Source organism: Vombatus ursinus, unplaced genomic scaffold (genome assembly GCF_900497805.2).
Source record: "Vombatus ursinus unplaced genomic scaffold, bare-nosed wombat genome assembly UNPS02004577.1, whole genome shotgun sequence".
NCBI classification, from domain to species: Eukaryota; Metazoa; Chordata; class Mammalia; order Diprotodontia; family Vombatidae; genus Vombatus; species Vombatus ursinus.
The window spans coordinates 29513-42192 of NW_020944355.1; the positions used below are offsets into that span (position 1 = coordinate 29513).

The window sequence follows — 12680 nt, forward strand, 5'->3', positions numbered from 1 at the left end:
GTCAGCGGCACCACCCGGCCCCTGGGGCCGCTTCGCTTCGATTCCTCCCGGGAGCGGGAAACGCGCGGCCCCGCCCCCGGCCCCGCCCCGGCGCCCGCCCTCGCCCCGGCTGACGCCGAGTGCATGGAGCGGGATGCAGCTGCCGCGAAGAGCGCCGCCGAGGCCCTCGGCCCCCAGGGCCCGGGAGCTGGAGCGCCCGAGGGTACGCTTAGGAGAGTGCACAAAGTCCGAGGGGGCAGGGGAGGGGCTTATCCGGGAGCGAGGTGGGGTGGGGTGGCGTGGGGTGGCGTGGGGTGGGGGGCGCAAGCTCCATGTGCTCGGCGTGGCGGCGGCGGCGGCGGCGCGGGGCGGGCGCGGGGCGGCGCGGGGCGGGCCCCGAGGGCAGGGCGCGTCCTGGCTGGTCGGGGGAGCTGACGAGCTCGCTCCTCTGCGCCCCCTTGGGGAGCACCTCTCGGGGTCCCGGGCGGGGCCCTCGGGCCACCCGGCCAGAAGGGGGCGCAGCCGGGCACGGGCACAGCCGGCGGAGTAGAGCGGCGGCCCGGGCGGAAGGGGGAGGCCTCGGAGCCGGGCACCTGGGCGAGCGCCTTTGTGTCCGTGCCAGCCGTGCCCCGAGGAGGCGCTCGAGCCGGAGGGCTGCCTGGCGGGCGGCCGAATGGATGAAAGGCTGCCCGAAGCAGCGGCTCTCGAGCAGGTCTGCTTGCCTCCCCTGTCTCTCGAGCAATCCAGGAAGCCGCAGCAGCCCAGGAGCTAGCTGGGCCTCCAAGTAGCCGGGCTCGGGGAGGCTTCAGGCACAAAACCAGGCAGGCATGCAGTCACAAGCATTTATGAAGCGCTCCCTATACGCCAGCCACGGTGCTGAACACTGAGGATACAGAGAGAGGCAAAATCCCAGTTCCTGACCTCAGGGAGCTCCCAGTCTATAGTATGCAAACAACTGGGTTACATAAAAGATGGATGGATGCAAGGTAAGCCTTCAGGGTCAGAGGTGAAGAGGGAGAGTCACCCCACCCCCAGGGCACTGGAAAGGGTGTGGCAGCATCTTGTGTGACAAACAGTGAGGAAGGAGCTAGATTGTAGAGGGCGGGAGAGGGAAGTAAGGTGTAAAAGACTGGAAAGGCAGGAAGGGTCAGGTTATAAAGGGCTTTAAGAGCCAAACAGGATTTTCTGTTTGATCTTGGAAATAATAGAGAGCCACTGCAGCTTATGAGGTGGGGTAACGTGGTCAGACCAGTGTTTTAGGCAGATCATTTTGGTTAAGTAGAAGACTGATTCTAGACGGAAGAGACTTGAGTCGGGAAGACCTAATAGGCATTACAATAGTCCAGGGGAGAGTGTGGGTGGCAGGAAGTCGGGTGATGGCTGTGAGCAAGGAGGAGGGGTCACTCATGAAGGGGTGAGGAAGGAAAAAGCAGCAGCAGATATGACAACAGATTGGATAGATGTGACCTATGAGAATGAGAAGCTGAGGATGCCACCTGCGTCGCTGGTGGTGCTTTGAAAGGAACAGGAAAGTTGGGAAAAGGGGAGACTTTGGAGGAAAGGTGAGTTGTCCTTTGGACATGCTGAGTTTGGGATCCGCACAGGATATCCAGTTCAGGATGCCCGGAATGCAGTTAGAGGTGCAGGAGCTGTGCAAGGGAGAGAGTGTGAGTATCTAGGTCTAGTCATTAGCAGCATAGTGCTCATAATTGAGCTATGGGAGCTGAGAAGATCCCCAAGAGACTTCAGCTACCACCTATTCCACCTGCTTCAGCAGGACTTCCCTGTACTCCCTGTCCCCTTAGTAGTCATCCAGTCCAGTGGATCCTCTGCTCCCCATTGCAGACCATTTTGCTTGTTGGGCAGCTTGTCCTCTCCATCAGATTTAAAGTGACTACTTTATACTTCTTTTGGCTCTGGCACCCTTAAAGACCTTAGCTGGAAAAGGCCAAGGTCCCCTACTGCATCCTGGGCCATCTCCAGTTGTCCTGATCTATATCTGGCCACTAGACCCAGATGACTCCAGAGGAGAGAAGGAGAGTCCTCCCCCATTTAAATCCAGCTCACTTGCATGTCACAGCATCACCTCCCAGATGTCCTGGTCCTCTTCAAGAACCCAGGAACAGTAAGAACAGCAACTCTGGCCCCTAGGGCCAAAGAAGACAAGTGTGTCTCACCCCTTTTCCAAGTGCTAGCCATCTTGTCACCTAGCATCTTTTCTCTTCCAAACTGAACTTTAGCACTTCCTTCAGCAGACCCTTAGAGAATATGGGCCAGAAGCCCTTTGTCACCCTCGTCGTTCTGAAGATAGTTATGTGACACTTGAGTCACATTTACAGTCCCCGTTGCCCAAAAGAACTGGGTGAACGCCATGTGCCCAGTAGGTCACAGAGCCACCCTTGAGCACTTAAATGCTTTGGAGAGCCACAGATTGTGGGTAAGAAAAGTTGGCTCTATATTACTGGTCTGAAAAGAAATTGTTACGTCCCAGATATTTTTATAAAAGGTAATCGGGGGTGTTTGGGGTTTAGAACCCTAATCTATGAGGCCCTGTTGTGACAAGTGACCACACTCTCCCACACAGTCAGTCAGTGTCTATATCAGAGGTAGAAGGTTATCCTTGATGGACCAAGGCTCTGAAACCCAGCGTGGCATTTCTTTTTTAAGAACTTTTTTTTAAAAATTATTCTGAACTTTAAAAACACCAAATAAAATGAGTCCAGGTGCAAAGTGGAAGAGAAAAAAAAGATTGTACATGGAACTGCGACTCTATTACATATAGCTTGCTTTTCCTTTTAACGTATATAATAAATTCAGCCTGTAGCTTTCAAAGCTGTCCGGCTCATTTGTTTCTTCTGTCATTCCTTCTGTGTATTTTTAAAAATGCCTCAATGACGTTTTCTTCCTTTTCCTTTTTTTTTTTTTTTTGACAACCCCTATTGCTAGCCCCTCTGTCTTTCCAAATTGGAAAAAAAAAAAAAGGAAAAGGAAAACAGCACCCCGGAACAAATATACATAGTCAAGCAAAACAGATTCCCACATTGGCCATCTGTGAACGTGTATGTCTGCTTCTGCCAATGTGGCATTTCCTAACAGTGAGACTGTGCTCGCAGCCCCTCATAGCCTCTGCCTACCTTGTCACACAGGTATGCTGGTGCCATGGTTCAGGGAGAGCCAGGCTAGTTACTTGGAATGGAAGCGTGCGCCAGTAGCTCATCTGGCTGCTTGCTGTCCCCCAGTGTGCATGGTGGATTAGTGGTTCTGCCTCTTCGGCAAGTTTCCCAAGGCCCTGGAGAAGCAAAGTACCGAGCTCCAGTCAAAGCCCTGGCTTTGTTTCGGAGTTTCCTTTGCAGTCCATATGCTGGGGGCCTTTTCCTCTACCTGTCCTGGGCGATCTTCTCCTGCTGTGGGGCTCCAGGCATGAAGGCTGAATACAGATATGGGGCATGGGACAGACCAGGTGCATCCCTGGCCTGGGAAGGTGGACACTTCTGGGCTTCCTCTCCAGCTGAGCCACTACGTTTTCTTTCCTCCAGGCTCTAGTACAATGGAGGCCGAAGGCGGAAAGTCTGAGGTTATTGTGGCTGTTGTGACAGAGCCTCAGTTTACACAGCATTGCAGGTATGAGAAGGTTATGAGGGCATCTCAGGGAGATTGTTGCTTGCAGAAATGGGGTAAAATGCATTTGGCACTTGGAGTAGAGGAGAGTCATGACTTAGTGAAGGACTGTAGGGTGATGGATCCCGGATTAGGGGGCACAGTGGTAGCACTGGTTTTGTGAAGTCCTCAGCCCTTATGCCCACAACCTGAGAAGCTGTTGTGACAGGATAGACGTGAGGCCAGCTGAGGCATCCAGGACTGTGGGGACATCGTGAAGACCCAGAGAAGGTCAAAGCTTCAAGGCTTGGGATTAATGCCACCTTGTGGCTTGCCCACCTTGAAGCTCCTTGGCCCTGGAGCCAAATCCCTTGTTGGTCCTGCAGGGAATATCTTGAGAAGCACCAGCTCCTGGATAGGCGTCACCGTGTGAAGCAGCTGCCTGATGGTACCATGGCGCTACCTGTTCTGGGAGAGACCCTCAGTGAGCAGCACCTACAGGCACTGAAGCAGCGAGGGGCCCCTGACGGCACCTGCAGGCTGGCACAGATCCTGGTCAGTATCTGGGTGAAGGCCCTCATTGGCAGGAACAGAATTTGGCACTGATGATCCCTGAGTTTGACACTGCCACCCTCAGACTGCTTCTCTGGGTCCTGAGGAGCTTTTCATTGAGGGTGTAGCCCTGAGGCTACCTTTTAAAGAGTGTGTTTACTATGTGGGCAACTGTTGTCCAGTCTACCAGACCCAGTTCTTCATTCTATCATGCAGGCTTTGTCATTTGAATTCCCCATGTATATGTCCCCTGTGTACGTCTCTTCTGTGTTCTTTTCCCAGAATCCTGTCCCCTCCAAGAAAGCTCAGAACTGTTCTCCTGCCCAGAAGCTACGTCAAGAACTGCAGTGTCTGGTGGAAGGCCAAGGGCACACATGGTCAGCTGAGCTAGAGAAAGATCTTCCCCGCTCCTGGCAACGGCACGGTGACCTCCTTCTCCTCAATGAAGATAGCTTCAGAGCTGCCCATTGGAAAAAACTGGGTAAGTGAAAGAAGTATCCCAGGCTTCCTTGTGGGTGTCTCTGAGGCAGCCTCATCCCCACATCCCCTTTGGGGGCTGTGCTTTGTTCCAGAACCAGGACTCTGGAAGACTGTTGCCTCTGCACTGGGAGGCCAGCGTTTGGCAAAGCGAGGGCGTGTGTCACCAGGTGGGACGCGAGCTCCCAAAGTAATCCTGCTGCTGGGTGCCCATGGCTGGGTGGAGCATGTGGATAATGGTATCAGGTAGGTTCAGGAAGGGATGGTGACCCAAGGGAAACTCCTTTGAGGGTATGGGCAGAAGGGAGCAGAAGGGCTGATGAGGGCATCACCTCAGGGCTCTGGAGCACCAGGCGCTATTTCTTGTTGGTGGCACTCGGGCTGAGCCATAGAGCTTGGGGCTGAGAGAACCTCTCATCCCTTCATGCACTCTTCTCTGAACTACCTAATGGAGTGCCCCCACTTCTTGGGGGGCACTCAGAAGTTTGAGGATGCTAGCCATGTTGTTCACTCGGCCCCTCGGTATATTGATTTCCCTAGGTACACGTTTGATGTGACCCAAAGCATGTTCTCCTTTGGAAACATCACTGAGAAGCTGCGGGTAGCATCAATGGCCTGTGCTGGAGAAGTGCTGGTGGATCTCTATGCAGGTGACAACCTTTGGGAGCAGTCTCTTGAGTTAGGGGCGCTGCTCTGGTCGGGAGCAATGCTGTCAGTGCTCGACCGTGAGAAGCTTTTTGGTAGGCTTGCTCTGTGCTGATGCCAAAGGGGCCTGGATAGAGGCCTAGCTTCAGACAGAGCTGGAAGGGACCTTGGAGGTCATCTGCAGAGGAGGACACTCAGGCAGGCTAAGCGAGTGTATAGAAGGCATTAAGTGGCAAAGCTGTGATTGGAATCCAGGTCCTCTGGTAATTTAGTCTCCTCTTTTGGAGTGTCCCCCGCCCCTTACTTGGACCATACTCCTTCATCACTTATATCTCCTTCCTTTCTTCCTTCTTTCTTTCTATCCATCCATCCATTCATTCATTCATTCATTCCTCTCTGTACCAGGTCCAACGTGGTTTCCCTCAGCAATTTTTACCAGAGTCCCTGCCTCAGACTGTCTCACCACTTTTCTTCTCTTCTTATATCATGGCCTGCCTATAAGCCTTCTCTCAAACCATACCTAATTCTGGAACCTTCTCTTCCCCTACCTGGGATCTCCAGCTGGATTACCAAGCTCTCTCACTTCCATTTAAATGACTCTTGCGATCCTGCCTTCTCCACGTGTCCTTCTGAGGGTGACTGGAGAAGGGGGAATGCCTTCCTCCCCCCACCCCTTCCCCCCACACTCTCTGCTTGGCTAGGAAGTGGCCTGACTTTCCACACCAGAAATGCACTTAACCCTTGGCATGGATATGATGTAAATACTTGAATTCTGTTTTATTTCTGTCTTCTCTATTTTTGTCTGCACCAGTGTTGTCTGTGTTAGATCCTAGGGCCCTAGAAGGCAGGAAACGTGTATCTGTCTAGTGCCTCTCCAGCACCACGGTCTAAGTGGTGCCAACTAGATGCTTTTTGACGTATGTTTGTATGATTCTGATTCGTTTTGGGACAGGAAGTTCCGAATATGGTTCTTAAGTAGCTTGAGGAAGAACATTCAGTTGTCTTGTTCTGAAATAGATCGAGGGAGTTGGTTTCTTCTGTCCTTTCTAACCCTATACTTTGGCTGTCAATCAACCAGCAAGTACTAAGTGCCTACTCTGTGCCAGGAGCTGGGCTATGATTGCAGGGAATCGCTGCGTAGCTTTGGCAGGCAGAGTAAGCTGTGTGCTGTGCTGTGAGCCAGATGTTGCCTTTCTGCATGTCAGTCCTTGGGCTTTCACCTGCCAGCAGCATCCGTGTGGCTGAATCTCTTCCCTTTGTAACCTTGTCCCTTGTTCCTGATGGCCTAGACGGTTTCTCTTCCCATGGGAGACTACTGTTCATGGGTCACAACGCACATAAGAGCGTGGAGCCCGCATTGGTCTGAGAAGGCTTAGCCACTCAAGGCCTTCATCCTTGTCTCCTCTCTCTCCAGGGATTGGTTACTTCACCTTGCCATTCCTGATTCATGCAAATGCTGCTTTCGTCCATGCCTGTGAGTGGGATCCTCATGCTGCGGCAGCCTTGAGAAAGAACCTGGAGCTCAATGGCGTTGTGGATCGGTGCTGTATCCACCTCGGTGACAACAGGAAGGTGAGTGAGCTGCCCTCTTCTCCAACAGCCAGTCCCAGGACTTGCCTAGGCCACCACTCTTCCTCAGAAAAACTCAGGCAGCTTTGGAGCTGGGAGATACCTTAGAGATCATTGAGTTGAACCCCTTCATTTTGTGGCTGGAGAAAATGAGGCCCTGAGTTGTTTGCTATGATCATCTCACCTCATGGGACTCATATTCTCTTGATATGCAAGGCCATCTCGAGAAGAAGAGCCATGCATGCTGGTTCTTGCAGTGGAGGAGAACCTCAAAGGCTCAACTAGCTCAGGAAGATAATGGAGTGGTTGCCATAAAGCCTCGGGTCCTTACAGTGTGGGGGCTTAAGTATGAAGTTAGTGGCCCTAAAAGGAACTGGGATGCATAGGGATAGGGAACCCCAAAGGAAAGAGGTCATTGTCTGCTCTGTGAACTTCTTGTCTGGAGTGGGGCTGCTGAGGATGTGTTTCAGAGCGTGCTTTTGTCAAAAAGAATTTGGAGGAGCCAGCTGAGCATCCAGTAGGTGCTTAGCATAGTGCCTGCTGCATAGTAGGTGCTTAATAAATGCTTGTTTCCTTCCTTCCTCCCTCCCCCTCCCTTCCTTCCTTCCTCCCTCCCTTCTTTCCTCTCTCCCTCTCTCTCTCCTTCCCTTTCTTCCTCCCTTTCTTCCTCCCTTCCTCCCTTTGGGCTTTTAATGTGATGACCCACGTGGAGGTCCTGCTGTTCCACTCACCACCCTCTCTCTCTCTCTCTCTCTCTCTCTCTCTCTCTCTCTCTCTCTCCCCCCCCCCCCCCCCACCTCTTTTAGCTGAAGTTATGGAGCATTGCTGACAGGGTGAACTTGGGGCTTATCCCCAGCTCTGAGGAGGGCTGGCCCACTGCCTGCCGGGTGCTGCGCCAGGACACAGGGGGCATCTTGCATATCCACCACAATGTGGAGTCCTTCCCAGGGAAGGAGCTTCAGCTCCCCAGCAGCAGTGAGGCAGGACAGAGAGAGCAGAGAGCTGCCAGAAATCCAGGAAGGCAGACACCGGCAAAGATCGCCAAACTAGAATGGCAAAGGTGGGCTGAGGCTGTGGCTGCCCGCATCGGAGCCTTGCTGCTGCAGCTGCACGGGAAACCATGGGAGACCCAAATCCTGCATGTTCAGCTGGTGAAATCTTATGCTCCTCATGTGGATCACGTGGTCTTGGATCTGGACTGTCGGCCCCTCTCCTGCCCGGGTGAGGGTGTTGGTAAAGCTGAGAGGAGCTGTGGCCAGGGGCCCAAGGTCTGAGGCCTGGGGTCCAGATGGCTGGGAGTTCTGAAGTCAGCAGCTTCCTTCCACTTCTCGCTCTCTTGGCCCTTAGAAATGAATCTTTTACACTTTTATAAGGAATTTTTAGGGTGACTGGTTATTAGAATATCTCTTCCAAGGGCTTGGTGTAAATCTGAGACTGAGCACTGTAGTTGCTAAAGTCTTGTCTTCCTCTCTTCTCTTCCACTAATTATGATGAATTGTCTTATTTATAAACCTAGCAAAGGCAGAATAGCTTGTTGAACTGAGTGCGATCTGCAGAGCCCTGGGTTCTGCAGTTTGGCCTTAGCTCTGTCTGTGTGGCCGTAGACAAGCTGCTGCTCTCTTGGACTGTTGGCTTTGAGTCTCCTCATCTCAGAGATGGGGACCTCTCTGAACTACCTCATGTAGCTTTTGTCTATGGAGTGTGGGTTTTTAATGAGTTTCTTAGAATTGGAGATGCAGTGCTGGCAGCCTTTTGGAGAGCTTTGGGGACAAAGCCCTTGGCATTGCTTCTGGTTGCTGGCATATGGTGGGCTGGGAGGTGGGGTCGGTTTGGTGAATATGAGCCAGAGCACTCTTTGCCAGAGTGGACCAAAGCGATGCCAGGTCTTGAGCGACCTTGTCAATGCTTGTCCTTGGCCCTCAGTCCTGATGTCTCGTAACTTTGACCTTCTGAATAGCTTCTTATTTTGGCTGACCGGGGTGTAAGAGTGCTGCTAGAAACTTGCTAATTGTGCTTGGTTTCTCAAGAGTGAATGTTGGGTTTTCAGGACAGGTTTGTGTTCTTAGGGCTTTTCGGCTGGACTCCCTGCTTTTAAGGGCCCAGGTTTGCTGTGTTCTCCCCTTGTGATGCCCAAAGTGCTTTCCAGCCAGCGTGGGCCAGCTGGATTTTTGAAGCAATGCACTATGATCTCCCTTCTTCTCTGCTCAAGTCTCGGTATCAGGACCTGCACCAAGAAAAGGGCTAGAAACAGAGTCAAGGTGCAGGGGTGGCGAGAAGTTAGGGAGTCCCCAGAGTTGTACTTGCTCACTCATGGAGGCTCATGGAATTTCTAAGTCAGGGAATTGAAGCTCCATTTTGTTCAAGGTGCCATTCCTACCCCTCTTAGTGATCTCTTACCCACCATTCCTGCAGTCCCTGCCAAGAGAGAAGAGGGGAGCAGTTTGGGAACGTTGAGCAGCTAGCTGCCCATCGTACCAATTGCTCCCTCTCTCTAAGAGGACCTTGTACTCTCCCACCTGCTTAGGCTGTTGTTGGCTCTAGGCAGAGATCCTTGTTCATGATCTCAAATGATCGTGGCAGGCCATGGGCAAAAGAAGGTTTTTTTGTTATCGAAACACTCTACACAGCCTCCTTTTGAGGAACAGACCATGCCCCTGGTTACTTTTTTGTAAATGTCCCACAAGAGGCTCCAGCTCTTTCACCTTTTCTCTTCATCCAGGCGCTTTGAAGGCCTCTGCTGGATGGGTTTAAAGAGAACAAAGCGTCAGTGGCAAAGCCCTTTGTCTTTGTATCGTAGCACTTTGTGCACATAGTAGGTGCTTAATAAATGCTTAATGACTGAATGAATTGGATGTCCAGAGAGATTTGAATGCCCTGGCCACAGTAAGGGCTCAGGCCCAGGGCAGGAAGAACTGAGGTGGTGCTTATTCAACATCCTGGCTTACATTAGAGAAGTAGTCATATTGATTAAGGCAGTGTTTGGGGAAAAATCGCCTCGAGCTTTTCTTCTGGGGACCTGGGACAGTCCAGTTGGCAGTGGCAGGCTTTCTTTCTGTCTTGATTGAAAGTAAACATTTTCATGAGACCTGAAGCATAGAAAGATAGGAAATAAATAGGGTCTGATGTACGTTCAGCCCCTGTAACCGCAAGTGCCTCAATTAATGTGTTGGTTTTAAAAAAAAAAAGAAAGAAAGAAAAAGTATGATTGAGAGTCAGTCCAGGAAATGTTTTTTGGATTCTTGTTTCTGTTAATACAAAACCAGATATGGTGGATGTGAAGAAACTTGGTTTTTGTTGTGGAAAAAGGGTCACTGTGGACCCTGGAGGCACACAGGCCCCTGCATCAGAAGGCTCAGGCTCCAGCTCCGGGCCATTCTGTCCCCCAAAAGACATATACCTCAGCCAACTGAAACTGGTATTGTAGGGAATGGGTTCGGTCAAAGGAAGGAGCAGGAGACTGGGGGCCACCTACCTAATGGAGCACGATGGAAAAGCTTTTATTAGACACTTGCTATGTAGTAGGCATTGTGCTATAAGCTCTGGGGATGTAAACACAAGCAAGCAAGATGGTAATGGAGACACCGAGCTTGTAACATAGGAATCCAAGCATGTGTGACCCTAGAAGCCACCTAGGAACTTGCTTTTCATCACCTGCTAAGCCAGTAACCCTGCCTCCTGCTCAGCCCTGCTGAACCCAAGCAGTCGTGAGGACCTGGGTTCAAATCCTATCTTTGATACTTCCTAGCTGTGTGACCCTGGGCAAGTTACTTCATCTCTCCGCCTCACTTTCCTCATCTGTAAAACAGGGATAATGCTTGTAGTATTACAAGCATTACAAGGGTCTGTAGTATGGGTTGTCAAAAGGCCCAATTAAGATAATGTCTGTAAAGTCCTTTGCAAACTTTAGAGCACTAGCAAAATGTCCATCGTTATTCTTTCATGAAAATTCCAAGGGAGCAGTGCTTATCGTTGCATTTTCTTTCCAGTGATGAAGGGGTGGAGAAGGCTTGACCTTCCTCAGAATCCCCATGAACCAAGACTAGCGCATCAGTTCTACAAAAACATATTAGTCTTAAAGACAAAATCGCATCTTGGCCCCAAACAAGCTTCTTTGGAGAAAAAGATGCCAACCTTTAGCGGTTTTCATCCAAGGTGGACTATTTCTCAGAGACCTTTTAAAGCTGGATTAAAGCAGCAACAGCTACTGGAGCCGACAGGTGGTGTTGGCACCTAGCTGGGGCACGCCGAAAAGGAGGAGTGAGAACAGAAACATGGGACGTGAGAGCCAGGATGTCCAGGTCACAGTGCCGAGTAACAAACAGGCCCAGAACACAGCCAGAGTTAGAAGTCTGGCTCCCAAGCCATTCAGTGGGGTTTGGTAACCAGAGGGCTCACCGTAAGTGTTGGCCAGGCTCACAGGGGTCACTTGGGGTCTTGTACTTAGCTTTGCTTTCCACACCGTCGGACCGTCCATTGGGCCTACCATACTCTTACGACTAGAACAGTTGAAGTTTGACCCCATTGTCTCAGAGCCTGGGTCTGGTCAGCCCACCTGCTCCCATGGTCTACAGGTGGGCTGGTAGGATAGTGTCTTGTCCCAGGACCATTTCTATCTGAACCCCATCAGAAATGAGAAAGATGAAGCAATAATAACACTTCCTTTTTAGGTTTGTGATGTACTTGACAGACATCTCATTGAACCTTATGACACCCTTGGAAGGAAGAGGCCCTTGTGAGCCTTATTTTACCATTTGGGAAATACACATTCAGAGAGGTGGCTTGCCCAGGGTCACACAGCTAGTAAGTGCCTGAGGCAGGATTTGAACCCAGGTCTTTCAGATTTTAGGTGTAGTGTTCTAGTCACGGCATGCTGACTTTCTGTAACATAGGGACTCCCAGTTTTTAGCTTCAACTTGAGCCAAAGACTTGCTTAGAAGCTTGGATTTCTAACAGTCCTTTATTGTCCCTTATCCCTTTTTCTGACTGATATCACAGAGCTAGACAAAGGTCCTTTGGGAACATTATGGGGCATCAAGAATAGGGGGTTTACTGGAGAGAAAGTTTGCTCTGACTTGGCTTTTTAATTAGCATCTGTTTCTGCTCTGCCTCGAGCTAATTGGGGTGGATTCCTAGCCTCTCTTCTTTGGCTCGTTGCTGTTTGTAGCTGACTGGGCTTCTCCATTGAAGGAGGAAAGCTTGTAGGCCATGCCCTCAGCAAGGGCATACCCACTGTCTCTGTTGTGACCAAGAGGGTCGGACATTTGTCGTGTCCTTACTATATATGCTGCATTGTAGGAGATACATTGTAGAGCGTTAGCCCTCCAATCTAGAAGCCCCAAATCTGCTAGGGGAGCTGGGCCATCTACAGTGCCTGGCAGTGTAGTTACTACTGCCATATAGCTTCTGTGTAAATGGTATGGGAATTCCAAGGGAGAGCTCCCTCCTGGCAGAGTTCACGTCAGTGAAGGTTTTCGGGAGGAGGCAGCATTTGAGGAGAAAGAAGGACATTGGAGATGGGCTTGTGTAGTGGGGCGGTGGGGCGTGGGGGTAGGGGGGAGTGGGGCTAGAGCTAGAAAGATAGGAGGGGCGTGATTGGAGGTAGTCTCCAAGCCAGGCTAGATAATACCAAGTGTTTTGGTCCCATAGTCAGTGAGACTCATTTAAGGGGCCTGAGCAGGGATGATAAAACGAAGGCCCAGCATTCCTAGTTTGTGTGTCCTGGGGCTGCCCTGGAGCCTGCGAGCTATAATCCAGCTGGGGGGGGGGGGGGGCAGGGGCCTGTCTGTGGCTGTGTAGTGCCTATGCCCCTATTAGCAGCTTAAGTCTTCCCTACCCAGGTTAAGGACCTTCCCAATTGCATT

The 12680-nt window shown here is 51.3% G+C and overlaps 1 protein-coding gene across 2 annotated transcripts; it reads left to right on the forward strand.

Moving 5' to 3' along the window:
- Positions 1–123: 123 nt before the first annotated feature.
- Positions 124–12340, forward strand: TRMT12 (tRNA methyltransferase 12 homolog). Of its 2 annotated transcripts, none has more exons than XM_027838161.1 (8): positions 124–202; positions 3516–3600; positions 3963–4131; positions 4411–4609; positions 4701–4851; positions 5146–5255; positions 6665–6822; positions 7626–12340. In XM_027838161.1, exons 1-8 carry the CDS (start codon positions 124–126, stop codon positions 8091–8093), a joined length of 1419 nt encoding a protein of 472 aa, XP_027693962.1. In that variant the 3' UTR covers positions 8094–12340. The 2 variants fall into 2 exon arrangements, with proteins under 2 accessions (XP_027693962.1, XP_027693973.1); XM_027838172.1 differs by lacking the exon at positions 124–202 and adding an exon at positions 950–965.
- Positions 12341–12680: the final 340 nt, after the last annotated feature.